The following is a 17,067-nucleotide window of genomic DNA, read 5'->3' as shown; positions in this document are numbered from 1 at the left end:
TGCAAGAACTTGCCCAGTGGATGAAGTGGTTGCAGCTCAGCAAGGTGCTGCTATGCAGGAAGTAGACAAAAGGCTTCCAAAGCCCTGAAACAGATATTTCTATTTTTAATTCAGCTCCTTTTCCCCTTTAAGACTCATGAAAAACATTTGCAGTTGCTGCTATAGGACACAAAATAATACATCACTCAGTTGCGTGAAACCCCGTTTCATTTCCTACCTGTCGGATGAGCAGCAGGGGCACTAACAAGGCCAAAGGAAGTGTGTCTGGGGTAATATTATGGGGAGCCCAAGCAACAAGCTTTGAGGACAGCTGTGCAACCACTTGGATGCACAGTGGATGATCCGTCCTTTCTAGAATGGCTGAAGGAGGTGGATGCAGTGTCCATACCGTCATTCTCCTCACATCATCTGTGTGCAACACTTGTTCTCTGCTGGCCCAATGCAAGCAGCAGTACAGACTCCTTGGTTATTTTGGGCAGAAGATGCACAATTTCCCTCCCCAGCCACTTCAATTCTGAACGATTTGGAATGGAAGAGACCTTAAAGACCATCTAGTTCCAACCTCCCTGCCATGGACACCTTTCACTAGACCAGACTGCCTAAAGTCCCATCTAGCCTAGCCTTAAACACTTCCAAGGATGGGACATTAACAGCTTCTCCAGGCAACCTGTTCCAGTGCCTCACCATCCTCACGGTACATAATTTCTTCCTAATATCTAATCCAAATCTACTCCCTTTCAGTTTAAAGCCATTCCCCCATGTTCACGAGGCGTGACGGAATTTTTCCTAACTCCTGGGGACCAGGACCCGGGGCGGCAGCTCAGGGCAGCCCGCGGAGGGGAGGGCTCCCAGGTGCGCCCGGCGTCTTTGCCGGGGGACGGGGCCGAGCCGCCTGCCGTGTCCAGGCACCACCGGCGAGCGGCATCCAGGTAGAAAGGGAGCAACAGGAACGGGCCCGGGCGCGGGCACGGTGCCGCGCCCGCCACCACCGCCCCCGCCGCAGGAAGGGGCGGCCCCCGCGCTCATTGGCAGAGGCGCGGCCGCTCGCGGTGCGTCACGGGCCCCCCCGGCCGGCGCTGCCCGCGCGTAGAGCAGCGCCGGGGGATGGAGGCGGCGGCGGCCGGAGCTCGGGGGGCAGGTGCGGGGCGGGCGGCCGTGCGTGTCCGCGGGGCCGGGAGAGCGCGGGCGGGCGAGGGAGGCAGAGAAGCCCCCTCGAAGACACGATCCGGCGGCCGGGCGGGAGGGGCGGCAGCGGCGCCGCGTGTCCGCGCCCTGCCCGGCCGCTGGCCGCTCTCCTCAGCGATGGAGTGGCGCGGCCCCCGTGCCGGGGCCGGGCTTCCCCTGTGGAGCGCCGGGCTGGAGCGACCCCGACCCGCCCGCAGTAGGGCGGTGGTCTGGGCTCCTCGGCGGCCGCCAGGCAGCGGCCGGAGCAGCCCTCGGCAGAGCCAGGCTCACGCCCCGTCCCTTTCCCCAGGTCCGGGTCCCGCGGGAATGGGCGCAGCCGTGGTGCCGCATCCCGGCCAGGAGCCCGCCCGCGGCTAGAGCCGGCCCCGGCCGGAGAGCTGCGGCGGGGCACCCTGAGCCTGAGGGCATCACTCAGCCTGAGCGCCTCCCCGCGCGCCCCCGGCATGGAGCCGGGCGGCCTGGAGTGGCTGCTGGTGCCCATGCAGCAGCTGGTGTCCTGGGGCGCCGCGGGGGCCATGGTGTTCGGCGGCGTCGTGCCCTACATCCCTCAGTACCGGGACATTCGGCGGACCCAGAACGCGGAGGGCTTCTCCACCTACGTCTGCCTGGTGTTGCTGGTCGCAAACATTCTGCGGATACTTTTTTGGTAAGTTAGCTGTGTTCCTGCTCAGTTCTAAAGGTTCTTGCTTGCTTGCTAACTGTAAAGCTCTGATTGGAATATTTGTGGAATTGATGTTTTACATACATCTTCCCTTCTCTTGAAGATCTAAATGCCGTCTTTCCATCAGTGTGTGTCTATTTTAAGTAGAATGAGCTGGGCTCGGGAGCATGGTCTGTTCCCCTTGCCAGATCTGATTATCAGTGCTCTGATTTCCAAGATGAAACTTTTTAACTTGTTGGTAAAGAGGTTTATGCTAAGTCAAGTCTTTCTTCTTGCTGTCTATATTTTACATTTCTCTTGCCCCTCTAGCTCCATTCTGAGAGTGAAAGCCTCAGTCCCACACACTTATTCTAGTGTGTAGTTGGCATTAACGTCACTGGAACACTTGCCGTATGTTCTTGTGTTTTCCCGGGATGCCACCTGGCTTCAGAGGGGATTCACTTGTAGATCTTCATGCGCAACTACAGATGAAAGTACTCATTCTTGGATAAGCAGGCAAAAGATGCTGCCTTTCAAAAGCAAATCTCTTTGGCTTTCAACACTACTTTCAATACTTAAGAGCAAGTTTGTTTCCATATTTAGGTCTTGTGCTGCTGGAGAGAGAAAATGCTATTGGGGCAGGATTTCTGTGAATCAGTGTTATTAACATCTTGCTCGTTACTTCTAATTATATAGATGGTACACCACTGAGAATGTACTTCGGAAGCCAAAGATTAATGGTCTGAGCAATTACTGCAACTAAGGACAGTTATTCTGTGATTGGATTTTGACTACAAAATAATGCTTTGTAATCCCTAAAGAACTGATAGGTAACAGGCTACATCCTTTTGTTAGTTTCCAGTCTCTTTTTACAGAAACCTCCTCTGTATAATGGCTTCCTGGATTCTGCTACAGCATAATGTAATGTATAAACTCTGTGCTGGAGTGGCAAAACAGGAGACACTTTCTTGACACCACAAACTGGTGATCAAACTGAGGAGTCATCACTAGATCAGAGCTACTTGTTGCACTGGAACTGTGTTTTCCTGGGGAGAAGTGTATGGAGAAAGTAGAGAGCAGAAGGGAAGTAGAGGAACTGTCAGGGAGAGGAGAAGTGGAAAGTCTGAGCTGACAGTTTGAGAAAGGGAAATAGCCTAATTTTTTGTTTTACTGGAGGTAATCAAAATATACAAATGACTTACACCTGAATCGAGATGTTGGCAGTTTCTAGGTAACACAGGTGGGTGCATCTGTTAAGTGAGAAGACTATGGAAGAACTGAAAGATCTTTGAGTTGATTTTAAGTACATCTGGTTAAGAGATGTGCGAAAGTATAAATAACGCAAGTAATGAAAAGTTACAATGTATACCAATGTGAAAAGATTTGTCAACTCTTCAAAAGAGAGAGAATGCAGATACACTGATAGGATTATATAATTTTTTTACTGTGAGCATTTAAGACACTTAATAGTGTCACTCCTTGACACGTATAAGCACTGTGCAGGCTCTGGTCACCTTGGAGCTTGGCATGGAATGGCTTCCCACAGCACGTCTACAGGTGTGTCCGGCTGCAGGAGTAGTGCAAGGCTTGCTGCTGGCCAGTGGTACAGGCACTCTTTGGGGAAATATTGCAGGCAGGAGCCTGCAGAAACCTGTCTGTCTGTACTTGCAATGAATTGTCTCTTTCTAGTTCTGCTGAACTAAAAGACGAAAGAATACTTGCATAATGATAATTCAGTGTTCCCTTGGAGAGAATATTTTGCTTGTCTACTTAAAATATTAGGCATCCCTGGTAGTTAAAAGCACCAGTAAGTTATGAAAATAACATTGATGGTGGATGTTATCCGTGGTCATATGGATGATTAAAGGAAAATCGTAGAGCAAGAGCCTATGATTTCTGTGAACATGGTTAAAATGCACCCACAGAGCATCTTGGCAATTTAGTTTTTTCATTAAATTGGTTAATGTCACCTATGGCTGACGAGTTATCTGGGATGCAATGCTGTCGATAATGACATAAACAGCGGAATTATTTTTATTGTGTATGTAATATTCTTTGGAGGGAATTGAAAGGTTTTTGTTTATTTTGTTTTATATTTATTAAATAATTTAATCCATTCTGGTGCTGGGACAGAACTGATCCAACAAGTAATTTTGTCTGTATATATTTTTTTTCCCCAAGTACCAGTTGACATCTCATTCCCTTTAGCAAATCCAGCCTTAATCCAAGTCTCTCTTCTGAAGACTTTACTGCTAGATAGCTACTGGTTTCATTTGGTTTCTCTTAGTTATCCCTGGTTATTAAGCACATGATTTGGGCCAGAGTAATTTTTTTCCTGACTTCCCCTCCACCCTGATCCAAAAATAAGTTCTTAACTTGTTAGGTCTTAAAAACGTTGACGTTTTAATAGTGTTGCTTTTCAGGACTTAGTTATTTCCTAGGACGGTTGGTGTTTCTATTGTTTTTTGCTAGTTTGTTTTGTTTTTAACTTCAAAGACATTTCTATAATTTGTTTCTGTTGTTACTTCCAGGTTTTCCCTGAAATTTCGTGTATTGAATTTGAGGCTCACAAGGACAGACTGTTCTGCCTTTTATGCCATGTTTCCTCTATATTTTTGCTCTTGAGTAGTTCTGGTCTTTCTGTATTTCTGTCACTCATAACAGACCCAGACCTCCCACCTTTCTCCTGTGGCTTTACTATACTTTGTTTGCCTCAGCTATGAAGGCAATTCCCTCACATTGTCTTTGTGGGATGACAGATTCCACAGGCTCCTATAACTGTAGATCTTTATTTTGGAGTCTGTCCTTTCTTATTAAAATGTCTGGTTTTGCAGTGGGTTAAGTTTGACGTTTCGTCTCCCCTCCAAATAGAACATTTGCTTCCTATTCTTGGTATGTTTTGTGTGTCAATAAAATTTCAGCTGGTGGACTGCACTGTGACAGTAGCCAATGAACAAAGTACTACTGAGATCAAGGATAACAATCCTGTTGCCAGTTACCTTTTTTCACAAATTCTGTTTCTCCAATTAGACTGTCTCCAATGGTAAGCCATCTTTTAAAGTCAAGAGGGCTCAGTGCAACGCTTCTCCTCCTTGTCTTTCTTGCATCTAATCACTTAATATCAGGGTGTGCCCAAAGAACTTTGTTTGCTAGTGATGGCAGTAACATGGTATCAATTTTTCATGCTTCTCTTTCACACAGTGTCTCAAAATGTCATATTTAAAGAGATATTTCTGCTTTCAGTTGTCTGTGTTTGGCCTTGCTGTGTTCCAGCAATGAGTTATGTGCCAGAACCTTATGTAAAAACATTGGAAAGGGATTGGTCTTCAAGAATGAAGACTGGGTAGGGATAGCAGTGGGCATGATTCTACTTCACTTGGTTTATGCATGTATGGCTTTTGTTTAGGAAAAAGAAACTAGAACTTTGGCCAAGTTTGAGTATTTTGCCCTTCTAAAGAGGATTCTTAAAAAAAATAAAATTGAAAAGTAAGTAGTTTGTGCTCACAACATCATGGAAGTGAGTCTCTGTTTACCAGCGTGAAAAACAGATTTTGTGCTGTACTAGATTTGATACCAAGTTAACTTTATTTTTAGTAGTTATCTATTGTTACAGTTTTATCTAACACGTCAAAGCAATATTTATTTTGGGGTGCCAGTGTAGCTGCTCGATATGATTTATGATTGCATCAGCTGCTCCTTGGTTCAGTCCTGCCATTGTCAGTACTGCTTCTCCTTTCTTCTCCAGCCGCACAGGTCATTGTTTCTCTGGACTGCTCAGCCTAGGGAAGGTCTTCACTGTGGGTAGGGATCAAAAGGCAGTGCAGAGCCCCAGGCCTTTGTAATTCTGCTGCATATGAAAGTGTATGGCCTGCTCCAGAAAAAATCTCATAGCCATTTTCTTCCCTCTACATTTTTAATTAAACACTTAATTATCATTTTTGATAGCTTGTGCCTTATGTCTTATTATAAATTCTTGAGTTAGCTATGTTTTCTTCCTCAAGGGATACCCTGAGCTTTGAGGTGATTAATTACCTGTTTAAGCTGTCCTAGGCTGTTTTGAAGTTGTGGGATGGCTTCAGAGTGCCCTGTGGCACCAGAACTCAGTTGTGACCAAGGTGCACACATCTTCTGGGTTGGTGTTGCCTGCAGGCTGCCAGCTGAGTAGCTTTGCATTGTCATGATCGAGAACAGGAATGAGAAGGCGGGTGAGAGTTGTGTAACCAGTTGGGGGTGGAGGATGCAGAAAAACTTACTTGTGAGTTCTCCTTCTCTTCCCCCTCTCTCTCTTCACCCATCCTTTTTCAAAACAGAGCTTATGATGAGATAAATTACAGTTTCTTCTAACATTAAAACCAGAATAAGTAGTTAGAGGAAAAGGAACTATAGATTTCTTAGAAATCAGAAGTAGACATTTTTATTTGTATCTTGACTAAGTGCAGCCAAAAGTACTTATGTTCCCAGTGAACCCCAGAAGTTTTTTGACTTTTTTTTTCAGTTTTGCATTTTGTAAAATGGATGTCATTATATAATATAGTTGGTATATTTTCCAAGAAGGCAGTGTTCTTTCCAAAGGTTTTGAGCTCCAATTCTGTTGGATGCTGCCCTAAAACTCATACAGCAGTGCCGCAGAAATCCAAACAACAGAAAATAAAATCATCCAGTTTTGGAGTTGTTCTCAGAAAATAGTTGCCTTAAGACAAACTGTGAGAACAAGTTCTGACAGCCAGGGAAAGGATGGAGACTATGGAGTGTGTTATTTTTGAGCAAAGGTAACACATTCCACATCAGCTGACCTGAAACAAAAAGTCTTCTTAAAACAGCAATATCAATAGAACTGGGAGCCCTCTGTGCTGGAGTCAATGGAATAAGCTCCCTGTTGAGGAATGGAGGTGTAGAGACTCAAGTATGCAGCTGGAGGTAATTAACAGAGAAATGGTGAACTTACTCTTGTCAGGGGTAGATACCTATATATTTTTTACCCTGTAACACCTACCGCTCATGGACTGGGCCCCTGCTGTCTGGTGTTGCTCTGGCTTCCAGAAGTGGAGCAGTGATGTCTGTTTGAAGGACTTTCTATGAGAAAGAGAAACTTGTGCTTCTGAGGCTTCTGTTACTAAAATGGATCTTGCCAGGTTTTACCATGTGTGGAACGTGGGATGGTGCTATAAATCAAGCTGACAGAGTGACTACAGCTTTGAAAGGTTGCCTTACATATGGCCTGCTGGTGGAATCTTGCTCAGATATTGAGAGCAAAAGTGTTATGCAATTCCTCCTCCTTTTTATAAGTGCCAGAGAGCAGGGATAAAATGTACTAATCTTTTGTGCAGAAAGTAAAGTACAATTTTCTATGCCCAAGTGAGGAGCTTGGTTTGGGATGTTTCATGAAGTCTTGGGAGCTTACATGTCAAGATGAACTTCGTATCAAAAGATCCTGTTGCAAAATCAGTCTGTTTCTTCTTCTTCCTTCTTAAAACCTACAGGTTAAATTCTGTAATTGCAAGGCATGACTTTCAGGAGAGCTGCCATGCTGCTTTCCTGGGTTGTCTTTTGTGATCCTGGTGGTGTGCGTTGTATCCTGTGTGCTTTCCATGTTGCCTAGAATGTATAACTTCCCAAAGAGCTGAAAAAATCTATAGCAGCCAGCGGATGAAAGCTGGAACAGCATCCAGGAGTGTAGGAGAAAACAGAGTGATCAAGGTGATGGTGATCTGGCTGCACCAACTGCAGTCAGTTTCTTTTCAAAGATGTCTTAGGAAAAGCAATAAGCAAACCTTTTATGTTTGGTCTAGCTTAGGCTTCTTTTTCACAATTGGCATTTGCTGTTTCAAGTAGGCCCAGGACTGGAATAGCAGGATTATTGCAACAGAAATTAATTGTACTAATGGAATTGCTTATCTTCTCAAAGACTAGTCAGTCCCTGCTCTGGCTTGAATGTGCGCTTCTTTTGTCTTCATCACCCTGAACTTGCATTAGTAATTTGAAGGCTGTGGAAACATTAATACAGTGTAAACCACTCCCTCCTTTTATTTGCGTATTTTACTAGTACAGGAAATAAAGAGTTCTTTTGTTTCTACAAATGAGGTAAACAGTGGAAAAGCTCTTTGTCTCTTTGTAGTCTGATATATGAAGTTTGAGTTCCTTGAATACTGTGTCACTGTTCACTTTTTTACACAACATTGTACTTATGAGGTGAAAATGCAGAATAATGGTGGTGACCCCTCATCCCCAGGGCTTCAAAGATGTTGTTTTCCACAAGCCTGTTCTAGTATCTGAAGGCTCTTCATCTTTCTCTCATAAGGTGCTTTCATTACTTTAATGTTCCTCCTCTCCTGGCTCTGGCTCAGTTTCTGCAAGGCAGAAAGGAAACAGAACATGGAATAGCACGGTCTCCCTTCAGGGCTTAAATCCCTCAGTGTTCCTGGCTCAAGCTGGCCTGAGGAGTCTTAAACTTAAACTGCATTAGTGTTGCTTTGGCAGGCCCTGATATCAATGCAAAGTAGGGTAAGCAGCTCGCAGTGGTGTTTGTGTCCATGATCCTGAGCAAAATGAGTGTTCTGACTTTACTTTTACAGCTTCAAGAACCCAACAGTGGTCCTTGACACTGGTATTCCCTTCCGTCTTGCTGTCCAGGTAGTGTGGTATAATCCATGTGGTGTAGTTTGCTCTGCCTGTTGGTCTCCATGGCAGCTGTTTGTTTTCCTGTATATGTGACCTAGTTTAGAGGGTTGTGTTGCCTGCGAGACTCATATTGGGGATTGGTGTTTGGGGAGGTACATTTCACATGAGTATGTTTTGTTGTATAACCTTTGTTGTCTTTGACTGGATGGTTGTGAAAAACCCTACAGGTGGTGTGCATTGTTTGAAGTTCCCATAAGAATTTTTAAATTTCCATTTAACTCTCTTGTGTGTTTGAGTTTTGTTTTACTTCCCCCCACCGCGTAGTATTTAAGGGGAGAGGGTCTGCAGCAGTGCTTGAATCTCATGACAAATTGTTATGACCAGACAGCAGGTGGCTATGCTTATTTGTGTTTGTAGTGAGTGGATATTTATACTGCAAGCAGTACTTTTGTGAGGCACCCATTAATGAATGGCCAATAATCTCATTAACAAGGAGAAACTAACCTTGCAGCGACCTGTGGCTGGATTTACTGTCATAATAGCTTCTAATTTGTGCTGCTAGCTCAGCCCCTCTTAAATGCATTACTGTATTTTGACATGCAGATATGTTTGTAATTGGAGGTGGTTTTTCTAAACCTCATGTAAACTGGTTTATACTTAACTACTCTGTAATTCTCAGTAAGTCTTTCTCATATTTTTTCTTATTCTCTGAGTAAGAAACAAATGTAATAGTATTGAATTCCAGTAGATATGGGGAACTTGGCCACAGTCAGCAGCACAGGCTGAATGAGCTCTGGAATCATGAGCCTGGGGCATACGCTAGGCCTAACTTTTGTTCTTTTCCTTTGCATTTTTGACTAGCGCAGTGAAAGCCTTATCCAGAGCACACACTGCCTATGATTATGCTTACCAGCTGTGTTCTTTATTTCCTTCTGCATAATGTCCTCCAAATTTGTTACAGTGGCTCCATTGATAGTGGAAAGAAGTGGGGGACTAAGGTGCACAGAGCTGCTATTCCTGCAGGAGTTACTTGTGGGCCTTCTGGCAGTGGTGTGGAGGCTCAAGGCATTGTACTTTTCCTCAGCTGTCCCATTAGGCAGGAAGTACTTGGCCGTTTTTACTGATGTGGGCTGCTTGGCTCTTCTGCACAGGACAATTTCCAAGGAAGCTAGTCAAGGATTTTCCAGTTTCTCTCCTGTTCCTTATTAGTTGACTCGTAACAAAAAATACTTCTCTGGTGAAATGGCTGCAGTGGAAATGCAGTCGTGTGGGACCATGATGGTGAACCTAGCTGGTTTTTACTAGCATGGAGCTCTGCTGTGAAAGTAGCCCAAGCATAACAAATTATATTTTGCCAGGGTGCTATAAAACAGGAACTGTCAAGAAGAGGGCAATAATTGCCATGCCTGTAAGGCTTGGGACTCAGTCAGCATGATATGGTCAAAGATTGACCTTAGTAACTATGCTGTTGGAAAATGTAGAAAGCCTGTGTGCCTCAGGGTGCAGGCAAGGGAGCTTGGGAGCCCAGCAATATGTTCTGACCAAATCACTTCCTCAACATTGCTGTCTTCAAGGCTTAAAACCTGGCAGAACTGAGCACAGAGAAGCAGCTCACTGTGATGTGTGTGTAACCTTCCTGTTGTAAATGCAATATACTTCGAGGGCTGCGTGTGAAAAGCTTCCACGCTTACCCCTAATGCACTTAGTGAGTGTGTGGTGGGGACTGTTGAGCTTTAATCAAGTAGTGTAGGAAGAGGAGCTTTGGAGCATCACTGATCTACACTGAAGGGTTCTCCTTTTCCTGTGACAGAATCTTGTGCAATCACTTACGAGTAAGCTTTTCAGTCAAGACTGGCCACAATCCAAGTTCACCTTCCCTGCTGTGTGAAGGAAGTGCTCAGAAGCTCCCATCACACATCATCTGTACTTCCTTACTTCTCCCAGTCTTGGTCCAAATAAGACAAAAATTGGTGAAGTAATTGGTGTGTTCTGCAGACCTGGCCTTTCCACTCAGATGTCTAGACAGGTCCGTGGGTATTTATTTCTTTATAAGGCAAGTTCTTTTGTTTCTATGATTTCATTTAAAAATGAAAAATTGAGAGAGGGAAGTTTTGCATGGAAGCCCATTTGAAATCTCTGGAGTGTATGTGTGGAGAGCACATATAACTGGTGTTAATGTGGCATAACTCTCTGGTCTCTCTGTACTGGCTTACTGCTTAATGAATGTGCTGCTTCTTTGAAAAGAATAGGCTTGCTGCTGGCTTTTGAAGCAAAGACTTAAGCTTCTTGTTTCAGCATCTCTAGGGTCAGTTCACTGGAATGTCAAAATAAGGTTCTCAGATACTCCTGCTCTGAGCTACTCTATGTGCAACTAGGTTTGTCTGGTGACTTTGACTTCCTCAGCCTTTCATACCTGTTACTGATAGCATTTCCTCTTCCAGGTGCTTAGATGTTTTACATATGTTCCGTTGTTTTTTTGGGTTTTTTGTAGGTTTGGAAGGCATTTTGAATCCCCTCTTTTGTGGCAGAGCATTATCATGATCATTACAATGTTGCTGATGCTGAAACTGTGCACTGAAGTTCGTGTGTCAAATGAGCTAAATGTGAAACGCCGCTCTTTTGCAGGTCAGTGAAGAAAAATGGTTTCAGGTCAGTGAAGGAAAATGGTTTCTACAGGATAAATATTTTTGAAAGTATGCTAACTTTGTACAAAAGTTCTGTCCTAATTGCAATCCTGTCTCCCCACTGCAGCACCTTCTGAATTGTTTTTTTGAAACTGCTTGTTTTCCAGATAAAAATGTACAACCGAAATTTTATTTCAGACAGGTCTTGGTTCAGTCTAGAAATCTGAGTTCTCCTTAATATTTCATACCACACTCTGAATATAGAGCTGTTTGTTATGCTGTTGTGCTAGCCTGGATTTTTTAAAAGATCTTGGCTGGAATAAGTTATTTTCTTCAGCTGTACATTTTACCAAGTTCTTAGTTATGATCGTGCACTATTATCTGAAATATCTTTTTGCAATTGCAAACATTTGCTTTGGTAGGTAATAATTTTCTACTTACTTGAGTTACTGACTATCAAAAAAACAGGTGCTGTGTTATCATAGTTGCGAAACTATCTTTTTATCTACCGTTTCCTTGGGCTTTAATGTGGGATTGGTTGGGGTTTTATGGGAATGTCCCCGTATTTTTTATTTTGGTTAATTTTGTTAGTTTTTAGGCATTGATCATTTCAGTTGTGTCAGACCATTGTTCTGTATTTAATAAAATGTTTGGTCTTTGTGCAAAGTACTTGCTCTTTTCCCCTGCAGAAGAGAAATGGGGAAGGGGTAGTTTTTTGTTTCTCTGTGTTGACTTTGACTTACAATATTTTATGTTACACCTTATTACCAACAAGAACAGCATTAACACTGTCAGCTTTCTGTCAGTTGTTTTGCTATTAAGGATGTATAATTTATTCTCTCCATCTGTTCTCTTCCACACTGCCTAATAATTGAGGGTCTGATCCAATTCCAGATATCCACAGCCTTCATTAGAAGGCAGCAGCTCCTGGCTGTGCAGTAGGGTAATTTATCTAATAGCTAAGGAAGATACTTCCATTCCTGCTCATTGTGGAGTGTAGTGTGAAACTATTCAGGTAAGTGAATTCATGTGGAAGAGGAGCTGCACTCCAGCTTCCAAACACAAGCTGCTGTGTTCACAGGGGTTGTCAGTCTGGCAGGATGAATGACTTAAAAAGTACTTTCAGCCAGATTTAGCAGCAGTTAAAATCCAGGAAGCATTTCGGAGGGGCATGTATGGTTTCTTCCTCCTCTACTGTTTGTGCTAGCATTTTGTGGAGTGACAGAGAGGTTTCTTTGTTTGCCCTTTCTGAGAGGAAGTTGTTCTTGGGCACATTTACACATGCACACTTGAAGGCTCCCTCAGTAACCTTTGGACAAAAAAGGGAGGTTCTTCAGTTTGGTATGTAGCATTCTTTAAGCAACTCTTCCTGAAAGACATACAGCCTCCTAACGGATAATCAGTCCTTCCCTTGACAGATTATAGACACTCTTTAAGGTTGCATTGTGTTATTTGATCCTTTTTCCTGAAACTCAGTTTGTCTTACGGAATTTGCTAGAGAGACTGATTTTTACCTGCTTGTGGATCTTAATTTTATTGAAAGGCTTGCCTCCTCCCACAAACCTCGAGAATAGTTAGAATATTTTTCTTACCTGGGATTAGTTTTTATTAAGGACAACTTCTGGACATTCTGATGGCTCAGAATAAACACACAGATGCATGCAAAGCTCTGTTCAAGCTGGGCAGAATGATAGGTTTCAAGCACAGTATGAGTAGAAGTGAGGACTGTGTTTCTAATCATACACTTAATCTAATCTCTAAAGTTTTATGGTGGTATAGGCAGGCTGATAAATCTGTATACTTACTTTCTTTCCTTATAGCTTACTGGGGCAGTGAAGAGCTAGGTTTGAAGTCCTTGTTTTTGGTTAACCTTGCAGAATCCTGAGGGAAGATCCCCATTTCTGTATGATAAAGTAATTTATTATTTCTCATACGGCTGGTCTTCATTTTAAACGTTTTTCTGTTCTGTCCTCCCTTTGAATATTTTTGCAAAATAATGCAAAATATTTAGAAAGAACAGAATATTTTAGTGGAAGGGAGTTTGCTGTTTTCTTATTTTATCGTTAAATGTGATATTTCCTCCAAGTGGCATAAGTATATGTTTACCAGTGTGTTTTGAGTTATGTGCGAGTTGCCTTTTTTCTTTTCTTTGTATTTTTCTCACAAATAAGGTCCCTTAAGTAATAACTAGTTCAGAAGGAATCTGCTTCCTATCTTGAGGCATTAAGAAGCAATCTCTTAAATCCTGACAAGCTTGTTCTATATTCTTTAGCCTGTTTTGTGGTGTTACTGGCTTAAAATACCCAAAATATCAATAACTGTTCAGAACATATAAAGCCATTCAGTCAAATTGGTTGTACTTTGATTTGCAGGGTAACTGTCAACATGAAAAATGTAGATGCTCTAGACTTCCTAATAATTTTTTTTCAGACTCTATATTGAGAAGTGAAAAATATTTTGTGAGTTTTCTTAATTTTTGTCTCTTCTGTTGGTTACGCCTGAATTATGGGATTTTCCTCTCTCTCCCTTTTAGTATTGCAGAATGAAAGTAGGTTGAGAATGATGGAACCCCTCTTGTGCTATTGCTGCTTTCTCTGAATTTTTGTTTTGGATATATAAACTTTATCCCATAGTACATGCTGATTAAAACAGAGTAAGTCCTCTTCATATATCCAACTATTCTATTTTTTTTTTTTAAACATGGACTCTGTAGCCTGTTTTTAACAGTTCAAATTGGGAAAAGACAGGACCCAAAACAGGCAAAATATGAAAATAACAAATACCCCCAATTTGGTTTTAAAACCTCCAGTGATACGACAGTTCTCCCCCTTGTGTATGAATGCTTTGAAAGCTACATGAAGGAGTCTGCAGGTGAAATCAACACTCATGAACGATACCTCTTCATCTTTTATCCTGTATTTATTTTAACTGCTCTAATGCAGATCTCCTGGTACCATTGTTGTGGTAACAATAGCTTTCCATATTTGTTCCCGAGTTTTAAAGTTGTGCCTGTGCAGCCATATATATGCTGCGTTGTTGTCTCAGTACAGAAAGGGCCAGGGTTCTTGTTAATTTTGTTGTTGTTTTTGTTCGAAGTATTGTAGTATTTCTGGGGCATGATGGTGCTACCATGCTAAAGAATTGAATATTGAAATGCAAAATGTGCGTGTGCTATGTCTCTTGAGAACCAGGAGGTGGCCGAAGCAAGATGGTCACAGATACAGACAGCTGAAAACGTCTGGGTATTTTTGGGAACGTTGGTGGGCCAGAGCAGTCTCTTCATATTCTTGGAGAGACAGACACTGTGAAGAACCTTCTTTTTCTTTCTCCAAATCAGCCTCCCACCTCTCTCCAGCAAAGATTTAATTCTAGTTATGTCCAAGACATTGTGACAGATTTTGAGCCTCCTGAATGTATGAACTATACTGAAAACCAGTGGACAGCATTTGTTAAAAGCAGACTCTTGGACGTATCTCCTTAGTTGTGCAGCCCAGGCTCCACAGGTAGAGCATGGGCTCCTGTATTTTTACATGAAGATTATTTCCTCTTGTCATTCATCCAATTTTGCTGGTTGATTTAATCTGCTTTCTAACTTGTATCTTATTATAGCACTCTGATCCTTTGAAGAGCTTTGTTTTTGGCGCTGGAAATCACTCTTGTGCAATACACGGTTTTCAACTGGCAGAGGAAGGTTAGAGTGAAAAAGTTTAGTATGCAGCAGGGTTGCAGATGGGGTCTGCTCTCTTCTTCTGGATGTTGGGCTTTGACAGTGTTTTTGAACGGCATTTTCCACCGGAGGCAAGGCAGCTATTTTCTCAGCTGTTTATACATACATATCTACACACCCCCTGTTGCTGAGGTAACAGCTTGTTTTCTCTGATCATAAAAAGTTAGAGTTTGTATAGTCTAAAGTAAAATCAAGCTGTCTGTTTCATTGTATTCAAGCCTTAATTTTCCCCTCATAGCTATACTGCTGTTGGGTTGTGCACTGAGGCTGTTCTGGGACTTCCTACTGCTCAATCCCATCTAAACATCATGGGGTGGGAGCCTTATAAAAAGCACGGGGACTGAAATCCCTGGCATGTTGTGGTCTGGCTATTATTTTTTAATGAGTCAAATGTACTAACTGACTAAACTGTAACTCAAATAACCACAGTTACATTTAATCATAAAAGTCTGTTTGTCTTTCTTTTTTTTGTTCCCTTCAACTCTTTTTTATGTAGCTGCAGATAGTAAGGATGAAGAAATCAAAGCACCTCCCAAGAGATCCTATCTGGGTATGTACTGTACAAACCCATTCTGCATGAAGTTGTCCCCTTAACTACATATTTCATGATTTGCTACTTTTTGTGATAATTTTTGGAAATGATTGCATAATTATTTCTATAGAGAATGTTTGCATTACCTTTTCTTGACATACTAAAACCTCATGTCTGATTTTTTTTTAAATTTCTATTTTTTAAATTTTGACATGCCCACTTTTAACTTTTATAGAGGAAAAGATTCTTTCAGCTCTATTTCAGAAACAAGTTCTTTGAAGGCACTTGAATTGACCGCATTGTGTGTCTCAAGGACATCTTCCTTACTCCTTCCCCAAGCTGGACAAGCAAAATATTACATGATACAGAGATCCACCTCTTCAGGTTCAGTTGTCCTCTTTCAGCTCTAACACTGGAGGAAACCATGAAGGATACAGAAGTGTCTTTCATCAATGTTCAGAATACTAGATAAGAAATTTCCCGCAACACTTGATACTCAAGCAAAGTGCCTGCATCCTTGTGAATGTTCCTCTCTTTCTTATTATAGAGCAGCCTAAAAATTGTTTTTTTGGGAATTGGTAATGCCCAAGGTGAGAGCTTCCAGTCTTCCAATTTCAGACTTGGAATCTGTGTTGTTTAATTTGCCTAATGATCAGGAAATATTAGGTGCAAACCAGCCTTGCGGTATTTTTAGCACCCTTAATAGTTTGAAATGACAGTTTTAGTCAAATAATTGTGATTTTGTTTTAAATTAGTTAGGGTGTTGCATCAAAGAAATTACATTGACTAGAGATAGAGAAGTTCTCCAGAGTCAACTTTTAGACTGGTTTTAGCTGAACTTTTTCAGAATCTCCCATTGGTACCAGTTGTGCTCTATTTCAATTCTTCAGTTAGTGAAGGATCAACTGGAAATATCCAGGCCAAAGAAGAATGTTACTGCAGCTAAAGGAGAGTCTCTGTATTTCTCAGTACACAGTTAATTAAACTAGAGTTAGCTCTGGGAAACACTACCCAAGAATGGTATTAACCTGAGTGCTTTCTTGAAGCCATGAGGCCATTCCTTGCTTAGGTTAAATATACTCTCTTTTAATGATTCATCTTATGGAACTCCCTTTTCAGATTTAGGGGCAAAATCCATTATTTGGGAAATTTAAATTTTTTTGGTCTGATACCAGTATTTTTGCAAAGCACCTTTTCCTTTTGTATTTTCCAAACATTATTTTTACTGGATTTGGTATCAAACTATGTTTTTTTTCTGATTGTCTTTAGTTTGTGTGGTCATTCTCACTGGCTTGCAACACTAACCATTGGAATGTAATGTTTAAGCAGTTCTGTCTTCCTGTGTCTGTATTCCTGTTGTCTTTTACTAGTTTTCAGCAATACTTTATTTACAGGGTCAGAGCTAGAAACAGTTGTCAGCTTCAAGTGGTTAAAATTAAACAGAAATAAGTAACTTAATGTGACCTTCTACTTATTTCAATCAAATTTTTTTTCTTGTCTTTTTGGTTAAAAAGTAATTTTTAGTAGTTTGATAGTTTTAAAAGATGTGGAGTAAGGCACCACACATGGTAATCCTGCTGATCTAAGTCTGAAACATTTAGTTAATAGGTATTACTTGGTGTTTGTTTTGGAATTGCTTAGCAAAATGGGATAAATTGAACTATCAGTAGGGAACAAGACAGCCTTACACTACTGCTCAGAAGTTTAAAGACTGGGTGGGCTAGTTCGAAATGTGACAATT

At 41.9% G+C, this 17,067-nt stretch overlaps 1 protein-coding gene across 3 annotated transcripts in view; it reads left to right on the top strand.

Annotated features, from left to right (window-relative positions):
* Positions 1 to 1,019: 1,019 nt before the first annotated feature.
* Positions 1,020 to 17,067, top strand: part of SLC66A2 (solute carrier family 66 member 2) — a 64,069-nt gene continuing 48,021 nt past the window's right edge. For 2 of the 3 annotated variants that reach the window (XM_085051724.1, XM_085051726.1), the window contains exons 1-4: positions 1,020 to 1,138; positions 1,475 to 1,831; positions 10,935 to 11,068; positions 15,291 to 15,344. In XM_085051724.1, coding sequence (XP_084907850.1) covers positions 1,629 to 1,831; positions 10,935 to 11,068; positions 15,291 to 15,344 — 391 coding nt within the window. In that variant the 5' untranslated portion in view covers positions 1,020 to 1,138; positions 1,475 to 1,628. The remainder of the gene's footprint in view (positions 1,139 to 1,474; positions 1,832 to 10,934; positions 11,069 to 15,290; positions 15,345 to 17,067) is intronic. The other variant, XM_085051725.1, reaches the window with a different exon arrangement.

Source organism: Lichenostomus cassidix, chromosome 2, assembly GCF_008360975.1.
Source record: "Lichenostomus cassidix isolate B80296 chromosome 2, HeHo_3.0, whole genome shotgun sequence".
Classification (NCBI taxonomy): domain Eukaryota; kingdom Metazoa; phylum Chordata; class Aves; order Passeriformes; family Meliphagidae; genus Lichenostomus; species Lichenostomus cassidix.
The sequence above is the reverse complement of the archived record's forward strand: the minus strand, read 5'-3'. Positions and strand labels throughout refer to the sequence as shown.